This window comes from Vipera ursinii, assembly GCF_947247035.1.
Source record: "Vipera ursinii genome assembly, chromosome: Z".
Lineage (NCBI taxonomy): Eukaryota > Metazoa > Chordata > Lepidosauria > Squamata > Viperidae > Vipera > Vipera ursinii.
This window is the reverse complement of record NC_139517.1, coordinates 65,405,505-65,421,062: the sequence shown is the minus strand read 5'-3', so window position 1 is coordinate 65,421,062 and position 15,558 is coordinate 65,405,505. Positions and strand designations below refer to the sequence as shown.

At 39.7% G+C, this 15,558-nt stretch overlaps 1 protein-coding gene across 2 annotated transcripts in view; it reads left to right on the top strand.

Annotated features, from left to right (window-relative positions):
• Positions 1-2,371: 2,371 nt before the first annotated feature.
• Positions 2,372-15,558, top strand: part of VOPP1 (VOPP1 WW domain binding protein) — a 34,141-nt gene continuing 20,954 nt past the window's right edge. Inside the window, exons 1-2 of one of the 2 annotated variants that reach the window (XM_083378321.1) lie at positions 2,372-2,664; positions 2,862-3,012. In XM_083378321.1, the coding sequence (XP_083234447.1) occupies positions 2,962-3,012 (51 nt within the window). In that variant the 5' untranslated portion in view covers positions 2,372-2,664; positions 2,862-2,961. Of the gene's footprint in view, positions 3,013-15,558 lie in introns of both variants that reach the window. The other variant, XM_083378320.1, reaches the window with a different exon arrangement.

Below are 15,558 nucleotides of genomic sequence, written 5' to 3'. Positions count from 1 at the left end.
TCATATTTATTGCAAGCCATTATCAATTTTTCATGTGTAGGTTTTTCCTGAGAACTATTGCAGATGTCAGGAACTGATCTTCTGAGTTTGTTCTGGTCTAGAGACTCAACTAATTATGTATAATATGCCTGTACCAAATCCTCTTTGACAGCAGGTGGAAAGTTAATCTTTTAAAAATGCACCCTTGTTAAAAGAATACTGTTAACATAGTATTTTCCAATTGACTTCTTGATGATTATACTTCTTATATTTTGCTGATATTTGACTACTATTCAATACTTAATATTACTGATCATTGGTTTATCCAGTTTCTCTGTCCAAAGGGAATCAGACAGGGAAGTTATCCCTGTCATCTGCTGCCTGGCCAAACCAGTTTATGAAATCCAGGGGAGTGAGGATGAGGATGATGTAATGTTTAGAAGTGTAGATGCAAACAAGCCCTTAAGGAGTCTGCACAATCAATAGCTACTTTTACAGTTTCAGATAGTGGATGTACTTGCCTTATGTTGATGAGATCAAAAGCTCAACAGGGTTGTAGCTGGTTAGCATTTGAATGGGAAACTTCAGTGATGCTGAGTATACTAGTGTTTGTGTGTGCCTCCCAGTCAACCTCAATTGCTGGCAACATGCACTTTTCTTGGTAAAATATTTTTGGAACTGGTTTGCCTTTGATGGCTTATCTAGGATTTAGAAAAAGTGACTGTTCCAAAGTGTCTTAGCTGGACTTCATGTCAGACATGACTAGAACTTAAAAGAATATCCTGGTTTCTAGTTTTGTGCCTTTAACTATTACACAAAATTGGCTCTTGCAGGCTAAAACCCATAAAATACTGGCATTACTTTATAGTGTCTCAGAACTTATATGAAAGTCAGCCTTCTATATCAGCCAACAAAAACTATAGCTATCATCCATCAAAGCATGATTAAATAATCTGATCTTCAAATACTAGCAGGGAAGGGGCAAGGCATCACTCCTAAGTTAGGAGTTTCCAAAGCATGGATGCTATTATGGTCTTTGGGCCCCAAAATAGCATTTTTAATTGGACGTCGAAATCTAGCAATAATGAACATGGCAATGAGAGATAAGTTTTATATTGTATTAGCAGTGAGCAACATGAGCTAGCTTATCTTACTGCAGTTTATCTTACTGCAGTTTCTTGGCCATTTTCAAAAACTGGTGGATATACAGAAAATTTTTTTGGGGTGGGGGTGTTAGCACTGATTCCTGTTAACTGCCTGGACAATTCCCTGCAGTTTTGTTGACTTGATTTCAGAAGTGGCTTGCCATGGCCTACTTTCTAGGGCGGAGAGTGAGTAACTGGCCCCAAATCATCCAGCTGATTCTGTGCTTGAGGAAGAACTAAAACTGATAAGTCTCCTGATTTCTAGCCTGATGCCTTAACCACTACATCAAAGTGGCTCTGCATAGAGGATGGCAGTAATTCTATTGTGTGGTTATGAGAATGGGAGTTAATATTAGTCAGATTTCATGATCCAGGTGGGGCCACAACTGGCAGAACATCCTGAGCTGGGCAAAGGTTCCTATCTTGACTGCTACTTCTTATTTCACCAGAAGTTCAGAATCCAGGGGGATTTCTAAGTTCAGAATATGGCTTAAGGTTTTCCACTTAGCCTCACAAACTTCTCTGCACTACTCAGAAATTTCAAAGAGCCAAAAGAAATTCCTGAACCAAGGTTCCAGAAAAAACAACTTTATTTTGGCCAAGATAGAGTTGGGTAACCTTCTCCCTCTTCGTTGCTGCTTAGAGATGAAGGCACACCCAGAAGAGATTTCTTCTACCTTTTATACTTTTTCAGAACAAAGAGATCCAGGTCTCCTGTACAAGGAAGCACCCACACACAAAAAACAAATTCCAAGATGATGACTCATCTACATCAATTCAGGTTCCATGTAACTCATTTCCCCCCTCATTTCTTGGACCACTGAACCTTACCTTGCTCTTTTCATGTGAGCAATCTCCTGAATAATTTCCTGTATGGCTACAAACTAATACTACTAATGTCAAACATAATAAAACAATAAGCATAATAAAATCATAAGTACAATAAGGTCCCTTCATGTTCCTTCAACCCCGTTACCTAGCTAGCAAGAAGTATCCGAGTTTATTTTATTATTGTAATATATGTTAAGAATTAACATCTATGTATCTGGAAATTTTCCCGTTCCCCATCACTTTGTATATAACCGCGCAGGAGAAATGGTAGGGATGAATTAATCTGCTGCACAAGGTCCCTTTCCCCACCCGCCCACTATCTCCTCTTGCTGCTCTTTAATTCCGCGTCCTGGTCGCGCGCCTCCTCCCCGAGCCCTGGTTGTCGCCCGCTTTTTCTACCGAAGTAGGTGAAAGCAGTCCGGTGGGCGAGCGAAGCAGCTACTGCTTAGCGAACTCTGCGAGGAGGTCCCGGGGCGGGAACTTTCCATCCTACAAATCCTGCCCTGAGATTCATTCCGTTTCCGCCAACTGCGTTGCGGCCTCTCTTTGTGCTGTTCTAGGCGGTCCGCCTGGTATAGCCTTCCTCACTGGGGATTGCTCCCGTAGCAGGATCAACGTCCAAGGGCATCAATTATTGGAGACATGCCGTAATTGGTAACTAAATAAGAGGCGTTTTCCAGCGATTGTGGAAATCAGAAGCTCTAACCAGGTTCGTTTCGTCTCTCCTGGAAAGTGAGCGATCGTTTCCTGTTCAAAGCCAAGCAAAGGAATGAGGATCCTGTTGTCTCTCTGATCTTTACTTCTCCTTTCTCGCGTTCACCGGACCACTTGGGGTCTTTTGCCACCACCACACCTCGTCCCTATCCCGTTCTTGAGCCATCTCTTCCTTTTTTGCACCCTTTGAAGGCGGAATGCTGGAGGGAATGGCGCTCCTACTAACAGCTTTCAAGTGCCTCTGAGAAAACCAGGCAGAAAGAGGGAACCTCGACTGACAAAAAAAGGAGAAATGAGCCCTTTTCAGCAGGGAATATTAGTGTTGCTCTTCCTATTCCTGGAGGTAAGTTGAAATGGCCAAAAAAATGACCTTTGAAAATGCAATTCTTAATCATTTGAAAATGTTCTATATAGAAGCATTGTGGTGGGAGTGAGCTCTGAGGCTTGCAGAGATTGGAATCAGGATAAGGCAGCCAAGTTGAGGGGAGACATCAAAACATTCTCAAACCAGTACCCAGGATTCGAAAGAGAAGGGTTCTTTGTGCCAACGTTGTTTTCACTTTTGAAAGAGGGGATGCTTGGTAGAGTCTGAAGTTATTCAGCTCACACATGGTTTGCCATCTCAGACCAGATTTGTATGTTATTTTCCAATGAATAATTCTTTTTCTCCCAGAAAAGTAGTCCTGGGAAATGTAATGAAATATAGAAAGCTCTACTTAATGTTTTGAGGCAATTTTCCCCCACCAAATCCTCATAAAATGAATAATAAGGCTTTGGTTAAGATTCCAGGCTCCCTTGCATAATTGATTTGCTATTTTTTCCAAGTTGCCTGAAATGCACATCTTTGCCTTAAACAATGAGTTTAACTATGTGGTCTGTCCGTGACTAAATTAAATTTCAGTGTGAAATTATAGAGAAACTTATCCTCTCCTCCAATTATTCCTCTTTTTCTTATTATACACTTTGGTTTATGAAGTGCACAAGGTAACTGAGTGTTGAAGAGGCAAATCACATAAGCTTTTATCTCTAATGGCTGTGCTGATTATGAAAGAATCTCCATTACAAGTACTTTTTATGGGGAAGGTCACAATCTCATTGGTATGTTTTAAACTCTCTAAAGAGGCTGAGTCCTAAATGGGCCAAAGGCGTCCTTGTGTTAAAAGCTGTGTGTATATAATCCATATGTCTGAAGAGCCTGCTGCTGGAAGGGCACATTTGGCAGGGAAGTGTCTTTCCCCCATAGAAATAGCTGTGAGGGTGTGACCATTGTGTTTATTAAGGGTGAGGTTAATAAACTGCCCTCCTGCCAGTTGCAACATATGGTCAGGGTTGCTGTACTTGTTTTGATATGTATTTAATTCTTGTACATTTCTCCCAAAAGCTGAGTTATGTAGGTTAAATTCATCAGATTATCATTAGATTTTGGACATTCTATGTGCTGAAAAGCTCTATTTGCAATTTCAGAAAAGTAAGGATAGGTAGAAATTATGCAATTAAGCTTATGCTCGGGACCATATTTAGATTTCAGGAAGACAAGACAAAAGACCAAGTTCTTTAGTTAACCTGGGCTGTCCTTAGGCCGGATGGAACTGAACGACCAGGACTATTCATAGGTCAGGTCAGGTCACAGCTAGTACTTTTGGGGCAAATGAAATGCATGATTTGGACTTAGATGCTGCTGTGAAATTGTTTTTTCCAGAAATTAATGGAAGAAAATTCAGCTAGTTTTTCTTAACCACTTTTTCTGCTAGTAGTCCTCTCTGTTTTTCCCTGTTTTAGGAAGAGTGAAAAAGCAAATAGGCACATTAAATTGACATATTGACACACACATTTTTATGGTTACCTGGAAGTAATTTTTACTTGCCACATTCATTAAGTTGAGGTTCTCTATACGCCTTGGTGGAGCAGTGGGCTAATGCCTCCTTAAGTAACACCAGCTGCCTGCAATTAGTGCAGGTTCGCATCCCACCAGGCTCAAGGTTGACTCAGACTTCCATCCTTCCGAGGTAGGTAAAATGAGGACCCAGATTGTTGGGGGCAATTAAGCTGACTTTGTAATAATGCCGCTGGGGTGTGTGTGAAAGCCCTAATAAGCAGGCATATACATAGAATGAAGGCTACTGCTAAGCTTGTAAGCCGCCCTGAGTCTTCGGAGAAGGGCGGGATATAAATGGAATTAAAAAACAATAAAAAAACGAGTGCAGAGTAGTGATGTTTCTTTAAATATATAATGGGGAACAATAAAACTACTGTTTTATTTTTTAGATGAAATGAGAAAATTATGCAAAAAAGAGAGGAAAATGATATTTCACTGTCTTTAGTGATACAAAATTAGAGAAGATCTCCTGTGCACAAACCCATGTGGTTCTATGATTCTATTTTGGCTTCAGATTTTTTTTAATTGGACAGTTTTTGTGTAATAGTAACTTCTATTTTTATTTTTATTTTTTGCCATCTTTGCAAAGATTAGCTTTTTCTTAAACATTTGTTAATTATTATTAATACTTAATTTGAGAGGAAAATATTTAAAATAATTGCATAATTTCCAATTAAGACGACAGTTTGGTTTTGAATAAACTGAAATAGCTTCCTGATATTTAGGCATTAGCAGGAAATTACAAACATGTCTTTTAGAAAACTCAAGCATGAAATTCATGCATGGGGTGTTTAATTTAGTTGTAGCATGGTCCTCTCCCTGTTGGGAAGAAGACCTGACTGGACAATAGTCTGTTAGTTTCATTAACATCCTAGGGTTGCTTTGTAATGAACTGAAGGAAAACATAATGTTTATTTTGTACATGAAACATTACATTTTATGGCAAATGATGATTTAACCTAATGCCTTTCAGTTGCACTGAAAGGCATTTCCATTCTGCAAAAGGATCATGCCACAGTAGGATATTTGAATGAAATACAGAAACCCAAATTCTGTTTTGTTCTTTGGGAAATCACCAATGTTTCACTGGAAAATGGACAGCACATACTTTTAATATATTATTATAGTTGGTCAAGATATAGACTGTTTTTCGCATTTTTATCCATCTGTTGAGTTCTTCCCTAGAACCTGGAATAAGTAGATATTGTTGTCTGATTGTATTAAAGATATTGACATTGTTTTGAATAAAGCTGCCTTTTGCAACTGACTGATGGTGATTTTTGTCAAAGTTGATAAAATTGAAGTGGTGCTTTAGGTGTTTTGAGATTGCACCCAAGGCACCTATTACTATTGGTGTTACTGTATGTTTGCTGTCCTTTGCCACAGTCATTCTACTTCTATTTGCACATCTTTCTATTTTGTGATTTTCTCCAGTTCTTTCTCTTCTCTTCTGCTGTCTCCAGGAGCTGCTACATGCGTCAGGACCCACTTCAATCCCATATCTTAAGAAAGCAGAACTCTTGGAAGCAAATTCTTCCAACAGGAACTTTTATTAAGAGCAGTTGATAGGAGGCATACTAGACAGGATCTGAGATTTCCTGCACAGAACGATAGGCTAAAGTATCCCTAAGCAAGACCCCACCCCATAGTCCATCTGGCCAGTGTGGGACGACCAATCCCCAAGTGTTAGGTCTATTGTGGGAAAAGGGGAGATAACATCGGCCCATCTCCAGATCACACAGCGATGGTTGACGGCTCTTCATACCTTCCTCTGGGATCGTAGAAATAAACCAGGCACAGAGGTTACATTCTTTATTCCTTCCCTTGTTCTAGCTGACAGTTTAGGGAGATAAGTTCAGAGAGAGAGAGATAGCGCAGGGGAGCAAGATGTTACATTGTAGTGGACAGAGGAAGCAAATGAAAGCAAAAGGTTACATTGTAGCAGACAGAGGAAGCAGAGGCAATAAACCCACGGGCACATCCCCCCTCCCCCTTGGGAGCATGGCAGAACCCAGGGAAAGGTGATATTTGCTTTTGGGTTAGAGGGGATAGATAGAAATGAAGCAGGAATGGGTTCTGACATCCTGCTCCCTTTAAAAATAGGAGAGATCCACCTGTAGAGAAGAGAAAACAGGTATACAGTTAGTCGGGTTTGTTGGGGAATTCTGTATGAAACTTTTTTAGCAGTTTGGGTGCTCTAACATGATGTTTGTGGACACACTTGTTCTGTGAAGAGGGAAGGTGTTTCCACGCTACTAGGTATTGGTTTGCCCCATGGTACTTCCTAGAATCTAGGATTTCTTTTATTTTGAAGTGTTGTTCCCCTTCAACCATGATTGGAGGTGGTGGTGGTGGGATTTTTGGGTGTAAGGGCGACTGTTGTTCTCATTTCAGCAAGCTGCAGTGAAAGATTGGGTGTATTTGTCTGAAGTTCTTCGGTAATTCTAATTCCTGGATGAAGCGGACTAACTGGACTCGCACCAGTCTGGTTTCAGGCATGGTTACAGCACAGAAACGGCATTGGTCGCACTGGTAGATGATCTCTGGCGGGCCCGGGACAGGGGTTGTTCCTCTGTCCTGGTCCTACTTGACCTCTCAGCGGCTTTTGATACCATCGACCATGGCATCTTGCTGCAACGGCTCAGGGGGTAAGGAGTGGGAGGCACTGTTCTACGGTGGTTCTCCTACCTCTCGGGCCGCTCACAGTTTGTATTGGCAGGGGGGCAGAGATCTACCCCAAGGCCCCTCACTTGTGGGGTGCCTCAGGGGTCAGTTCTCTCCCCCCTGCTGTTTAACATCTATATGAAGCCGCTGAGTGAGATCATCCGTGGCTTTGGGGTGAAATATGCGAATGATACCTGTTATGTTATGTTATGTTATGTTATGTTATGTTATGTTATGTTATGTTATGTTATGTTATGTTGTTATGGGGTAAACCGTTGACAACTCCCTGACAGTTCGAAGCCAGGCGGCAAGAGTCAATTGGACAGCGCACACACGGCAGCTTGTTGACAGCTCCTAGCTGTCAAAGCTGCCGCCGGCTGATTGGAGAGAGTTCCCGCGGCGGGCAAATACGTTGTGGGGATTGGACAAGGGTTCGCCGGCTCCTGTATAAAAGGGCGACCAAAACATGCTGTCAGTTGTCCAGTTCCTCACTTAATAAATCGTTCTCCGTGGCATGCCAGCTCTCTCTTCGTGGTCATTAAGCCTGTGCTACATTCCAATACCCAGTTGTTCATCTCCACCCCGATCCAACCCAGTAATGCCCTTGACGTGATGTCCCGGTGCCTGGAGGCGGTGCGGGTCTGGATGGGAAAGAACAGGCTCAGGCTGAACCCCTTCAAGACTGAGTGGCTGTGGATACCGGCATCTTGTATTGTCCAACATGTTTCATCTCTTCTGATGGGGGGGAGGTATTGCCCCCCTCAGAAAGGGCCCGCAACCTGGGTGTCCTCCTGGATTCACGGCTTAACTTGGAGGATCATCTAACTGCTGTGACCAGGGGGGGCCTTTGCACAGGTTCGCCTGGTGTGCCAGTTGCGCCCCTTTTTGGACTGAGATGCCCTATGCACAGTCACCCATGCCCTTGTCACTTCTTGCCTGGATTACTGCAAAGCTCTCTACATGGGGCTGCCCTTGAAGTGCACCCGGAGGCTTCAGCTGGTGCAGAATGTGGCCGTGTGGGTGTTTATGGGAGTTTCTCTATACTCCCATGTTACACCATTCCTGCGCGAGCTGCATTGGCTTCCGGTTGCCCTCCGGGTGCGATTCAAGGTGCTGATAATTACCTTTAAAGCCCTACATGGCTTAGGCCCGGGGTACTTGTGAGACCACCTGCTGCCATTGTCAACCTCCCATCGCCCAGTTTGCTCCCACAGAGTCGGCCTCCTCAGGGTTCCGTCGGCTAAGCAATGCCGGCTGGCGACCCCCAGGGGGAGAGCCTTCTCTGTGGGCGGCCGACCCTCTGGAATGAGTTGCCTCTGGAGCTAAAAAGAACCCCAACCTTTATTTCTAGCTCCTAGGAAAGTAATATAATTTTCAGTGGAGAAGTTGAATTAACCAAACCAAAACCATGGAGAACTGTGTTTAGCTGTTGATGGCCCTTTAGCTTGACTAGTTGCAGTGTGGAAGTATTTATCACATAACTTTATCTGATACCTCTGGTTTGGTTTAATGATTTTGGGCAAATCCAGAACAGAACAGAACGGAGTTGGAAAGGGACCTTGGAACTCTTCTAGTCCACCCCTAGCAGGAGATCCTGTACCATTTCAGACAAATGTCTATCCAATCTCTTCTTAAAATCCTCCAGTGATGGAGTATCTACAACTTCTAAAGGCAAGAGATTCCACTGGTTTATTGTTCTCACTGTCAGGAAATTTCTCCTTAGTTGTAGATTTTCTCCTTCATTAGTTTTCATTCATTGCTTTTTGTGCTTTGGAGTAGAGCACTGGTGCTTTGAAGAATAGCTTGGTCCTGTCTTCTTTGTGGCAGCCCTTTAGGTATTGGAATACTGCTATCAAGTCACTCCAGTGGTTCTTTTCACTATAAACTAGACATACCCAGTTCCTGCAATCGTTCTTTATATGTTTTAGCCTTCAGCCCTCTGATCATCTTTGTTGCTCTTCTCTGCATTTTAATGCAGAAATTTTAAAAAATGTACAATACAGTATCTGTACAGTAGTATTTTTTTCTGCAAATCCATGTATGTAGTAAAAAATGTACATAATGTACAAAAATGTACAAAAATGTACAAAATGTACAAAAATGTACAAAATGTACAAAAATGTGCAAAATTCTGAAGCACTCAGAATTAAATTTGCAGAAATCAAATCTGGAAGGGTTACCAGAATTAAAATCAAATTTGGATATTCAGGTAGTCCTTAACTTATTACCACAATTAAGACCAGAATTTCTGTTGTTAAGCAAGGTAGTTAAGTGTTAAGTGAATCACTGCAGTTGTTAAATGAACCATACAGTTGTTAAGTGAATCTGGCTTCCCCCATTGACTTTGCTTATTAGAAGCTGGCTGGGAAGATTGCAAATAGTGATCAAATGATCCCAGTTATCATAAATATATATGCCAGTTGCCAAGCACCCAATTTAAATCATGTGACCGTGGAGATGCTGTGACAGACATAAGCATGAGGAACAATTGTAAGTCACTTTTTTCAGTGCCGTTGTAACTTCAAGCAGTCAGTAAATGAATGGTTTTAAGTTGAAGACTACTGTGTGTGGTTTATCATTTTGGTTCCTCCTATTTTTAATAACGTGATTCTTATCTATAATCTTGACATTAGGATATCATAATCTATTTTTCTATCATCCTTTCTTTACATCTATGAGATTTTTATTTTGCACTCGTAAGCTGTTAATGGAATTGTGACGTGGCAGGAGGACTTTTGATTTCATTGAGTTTTGAAGTAAATCTTTCAGAAAAACAGAGTAAGAATATATTTCTTTTCTGAGTCTGAAAGAAAGAATTCCCCTTCTGTGTCTGAAAGAAGTAAAAGGTAGGGATAAGACTAATGATATGCAGAATTCCCAAATCAGCAAACAATAGAATACTGAAAGCTATTTAGTTTATCTTGAACAAGTGGGAAGTTAGAGGATCTTCCAGGAAGAAAGCTTGCTAGAAGCCATAATGAAACAGATAACGTGCAGACCACAGAATTCTGGCAGGGAAGATCTTTAGTTGAGCACAGGCCATTTGAGAAGTAAAAACAAGCTGTCTTGGGGCATTTGCTGCCTTTGCACAACTCCCAGAGAAAGAAGCAAGTTAGAGATAATTATGTGTAGTTAAGGCAAGATTGCTCTTACCTTAAGTTAATTAGTGTTTGTTCCTAAGTGCACAGGAAGCTGATACAATATGGTATCTATAAGCAACTTGATAAAATGCTTGCTTGCTTGCTAATTTGTGCCTTCTGCTTTATTCCGTGATAACAGATCAATGAAACTTCAAAACACCTTTAACTATTAGTTATTGGATTAAGGGAATTCCCTTTATGAAAGCAGGATATGCAGTGCTAAGAGCAAGAAGACAGGACAATATTATGTAGCACAATAACTTCTTTCTTTTTGCTGTCTCAGTTGAGCAAAGATGAGAAGAAAAATTATTAGAGTAGTAGATAGGAGCAAGATCTGTGGGCCTGATGAAAGAGATCCTGAACTGAACTGAATAAAACACATGTAATTTCCTTATGTAATTCCTAGAGAAAATTCAAGAAATAACATTACAGTGTAGATAGCTATGATCTGCTCTCCTCTCTCCCCATATTAATGTAGGTTCCTCGCTTGCTTTTCATTGAAAAGGTAGATTGGGAAAATATGAAGGGATGTGCCAATGTATTCCAAATCAGTTTCCTTCATCTTCTCCATAAACATTTTCTAGAAAAAAAGAGTGATACTTGAAGGTTTAACTACTTCAGATAAACTATGCTTGTTATTTTAGTGCTAAAGAAGGTAAATGTATGTCAATCATTGTCTGCAGACAAAATAGTTAATTAGTAGATTTGGGTCCTACAATTATTGATGACATAACCCCCCTAGTGAGGGCCTTAAAGCCACATGAAACCTTTACATTGGTTAAAGCTTAACTAAAATCAGTGGATATATTCTTGAACCTAAAAGAACAACGATTTACATTCTTTACTAAAGTAGATTACAAACTTTAAAGCTTAGATTTCAAGCTGTGGTTATAGAACATTGTTAGGAATATTGGTATATATGTCTGCACATACATACATTTTGATACCTTTTGGAGTCCCCACATCTATTCTTAAGTTATTTAAGCATTATATTAGTCAGGGGTGTCAAACTCACTACATCACATGATGTGTCACGGTTTTGCCATGATGCATCCAGGTCGTGGGCTGGCAGTTTGACACCCCTGTACTAGGTGAACTATTTTGAATGTCCCTCCTCCTTATCATTAGCATCATCATCATTCTCATAATCAATTTTGAGATGGCTTTGATAAATAAATTGGAGAATTTTCTATATAGCACCATCTGTATAGCACCATTCTACCAAATGTAAAAAAATCCAGTTATTTGGAATTATTTCATGTGAGAATCAATTAGGATTATTTCAACTCAAATCTATCCTTGGTGGGGAGAGATTGTCTTTAATGTTTGCATATAGATCAGTCACCAAATTGAATGAGAGAATGGCAGATTAAATGTGGCAGACTAAAAAAATAGGCAACATGATGTCTTATTGTGACAAATAGCAACAGCACTTATATACTGCTTCACAGTGCTTTACAGCCCTCTCTTAAGTGGTTTGCAGAGTGAGCATATTGCCCCCAACAATTTGGTTCCTCATTTTACCAACCTCAAAAAGATGGAAGGCTGAACCAACCTTGAGCTGGTAAGAATCGACTGCAGGCAGCAAAAGTAGCCTGCAGTGCTGCATTCTAACCACTGCATCACCACGGTTTATTAAAAAAACAAAATACAATAATTTCAGGGAGGCGCAATGGCTCAGTGCTTAAAGACACTGGATTTGTGATGCAAATGCCACACAAGGGGGTGAGCTCCCATTACTTGCCCCAGCTCCTGCCCACCTAGCAATTTGAAAGCATGCAAATGCAAGTAGATAGCACTTTAGGGGGAACATAACAGCATTCCATTCACCTCAGCATAGTTATGCTGGCTACATAACAGAAATATGCTGTTTCTGTTTCAGACAATACCAATACTTGCAACGGATACTCCATTTAAACAATGGCAGAGAGATATTTCCAAGTTTATACGGCAAGGAAAGAACCAAGAATTAAATATAAGTTATTGCAAAGTGCTAAGGAAAGGGGGGGGGGTTGGGTTTACCAGATTTGAAATTGTGTTTTGATGCATGCTGTTTGGTCTGGCTAAAAGAGTGGGTGAACCTCCAGAACAAGAGGCTACTCCATCTGGATAGGTCATGAATTAAGGTTTGGATGGCATGGTTATTTATGGAATGATAAAGTAAATGTTGACTTTAACAATCATTTTATTAGATGTGTCATATTAAGAGTTTGGAATAGATACAAAAGAAGGTTTTCTATAAAAATGCCTCTTTGGGTGTCTCCCCAGGAAGACTTTTTTAGAAAAGAAATGGCGGTGAAACTGGACTGGTGGATTTATGGTAAAATAATATCTTTTAATTTCGGTGATTCTACCCTCAAATCTAAGGAAGAGCTAGAATCAGAAGGGCATGCCTCCTCAGGGTACCATCAGCTAAACAATGTCGGCTGGCAACCCCCAGGGGGAGGGCCTTCTCTGTGGGAGCGCCAGCCCTGTGGAACCAGCTCCCCCATGAGCTTCAGATGGCCCAAGATCTCCAGTCCTTTCGCTGCGGCCTCAAAACACTCCTTTTCCACCTGGCTGACCTGGACTGACAGGGATTTTAATTATGTTTTTAATTTTTTAACTCTATTTTTCATTTATTTTAATTTTAATTTATTGTACAGAGGCCTTTAATTTTAATTTTATCTTAACTTCTGTATTTATTATATGTTATTGTTAGCCGCCCTGAGTCCTTCGGGAGATAGGGCAGCATATAAGTCCCAAAAATAAATAAATAAATAAATAAATAAATAAATAAATAAATAAATAAATAAATAAATAAATAAATAAATAAATAAATATCATTGGTTGACATACTTACAAATGAAAGATATAAAACTATATTTAAAAATTCATAGGTTTCATTTTGTTAAAAATGAATTGGAAATTTTATTATGTGGTAGTGAGCCTTGGTGGAGCAGTGGGCTAATGCCTCCTTAAGTAACACCAGCTGCCTGCAATTAGTGCAGGTTCACATCCAACCAGGCTCAAGGTTGACTCAGCCTTCCATCCTTCCGAGGTAGGTAAAATGAGGACCCAGATTGTTGGGGGCAATTAAGCTGACTTTGTAATAATGCCGCTGGGGTGTGTGTGAAAGCCCTAATAAGCAGGCATATACATAGAATGAAGGCTACTGCTAAGCTTGTAAGCCGCCCTGAGTCTTCGGAGAAGGGCGGGATATAAATGGAATTAAAATAAAAAATAAATAAAAATATATTATTGCCAAGGTCTGCAAAATATTATTAAAATATATATTATATTATTATTTGGAAAGTGAAGATGTAAAACACTGTATGATTCAGTGGGCAAGGAACTTTGGGTATAATGTGATGCTTAAATAATGGGAGAATATGTGGATGAAAGGCTTAAAATTCACATTAAAATACAATCAAAAAGAAAACTTTAAGAAGATGATGTATTGTTGGTATTTAACACCAGATAAGTTATCTAGAATGTATAGAGGAATCTCAAATGAATGTTGGAAATGCAAATGTAAAGAAGGGACTTTTTATCATTTATGGTGGACATGTAATAAAGCAAAGAAATATTGGAGTAGGATTCATATTTTAATGCAGAAAATTCTTAAAGTGAATTTAAAGTATAAAGATTAAACCAGAAACTTTCCTTCTGGGTCTAATGGAAAAAGACTTGGAAGAAAAATTGGAACTCTGATTTTGGGAATGTATGATGGCAACAAGACAAAAATGGAAGGGTTAGGGTTTCGATTCCCACCATGGACAAATGGCTACTAAAGTTGATGGAATTAGCAGAGATGGCTAAATTGACTGTTTTGATAAAAGAAAAGAATATAAGTACTTTTGTTTCTACTTGGAAACTGCTTCTGAACTTTGTGCTTGAGGTGGAAAAAAAATGATATGATTTGGAGTTTTACTGATTAGATTGATTTGTTGATACAGAGATAGCTAGTTCATACTACTATAGAAATGTAAAACGTTCAATGTTAATGCCTTATTTTACTGTAACAGAGGGAGTTGGAAGTCAACACCTTTCCCCCGCACCCTTTCTACACTTCTCTTTTTCCCTTGCTTGTACCTTTGTTCCCTATTATTTGCTTTTGTATTTTTGTATTTTATGCTGTAAGTGAATAAAATCATAATAATTATAATTAAAAATGCTCATGCTGTACTCTCAATTTAATCTTATTTGTCCCTTGTCAAAAGTGTAGAGCTGTTACCTGTACTGTAGATAGGCCTGTGATTCAGTGGACAAAACAAGTAATTCTGTCAACATCCTTCTAGAGTAACTGTTCAGTGTGATATTCAGTTGAGAATTAAATCAGTTCAAACTTGCAATGACAGCTTGCATTTTACAGTCCAACATGTATCTTGTTTATATTTACATAGTGTGGAAAGAAGAGGAACATCAACAGAATGAGCAAACTAAAAAAAAGTCTTATTTTGAACCAGAACATGACATCCCAGTTCCACACAGTTGGAGATGTTGCCAAAGAAATATTGGGTAGAGTAATTCAGGATACAAAAAGTTCTGAACCTGTTCAAAGCAACAGTGAATAAGGGAAGCATTCTATCTGTTTTAAATCTAGCCCTCCCTCAGTCTAAGGCCCTTCAGATATGTTAGATAACAATTTACAAAGGTCTTGCTTGCTGGGAGTTCTTGTCTAGCATTCCTGGAAAAGTTTATTGTGTAAAACTGGAAGAAATGATGTCCAAAAATTAAAAAAGGTACTCAAGTAAGAGAAGAGTTCCCTGTAAAATTTTGCACTCCTCCACCAGTCATACTCCCTTTCCACTGGACTAATTCTTTCCCTCCTGCCTGCAACTAAGTTGGCCAACTATGTAGATGATGGAGGTCTGATGAAATTTGACTTTCAGAAATTCTGTAGTTGGTTCAGTCAGATTTACTTCAAGATTAATGTTTTGATGAGAAACAACGTACTAGCAGGCAAACCTAACTTGGCACAGTAGGAAGATTTCCTTCAAATAAAGGGGGAGAATTTCACTGCAAATGTTTGCATATGCTTACAGTTTGTGATAAGAGAAAAGGTTATAATTTGTGTAGGATTCCTGGGGGAAAAGCAGATGTAGTGACAAAAGATCCTTACCAACTCTTTTTTTCCTTTTTAATGGCAAGAGCCCTGAAGAAAGATGTCGAAGAAAATTAATGGTTCAGAGGAAACACTTAATTCTTTCTCAAACTGGTAATTTTT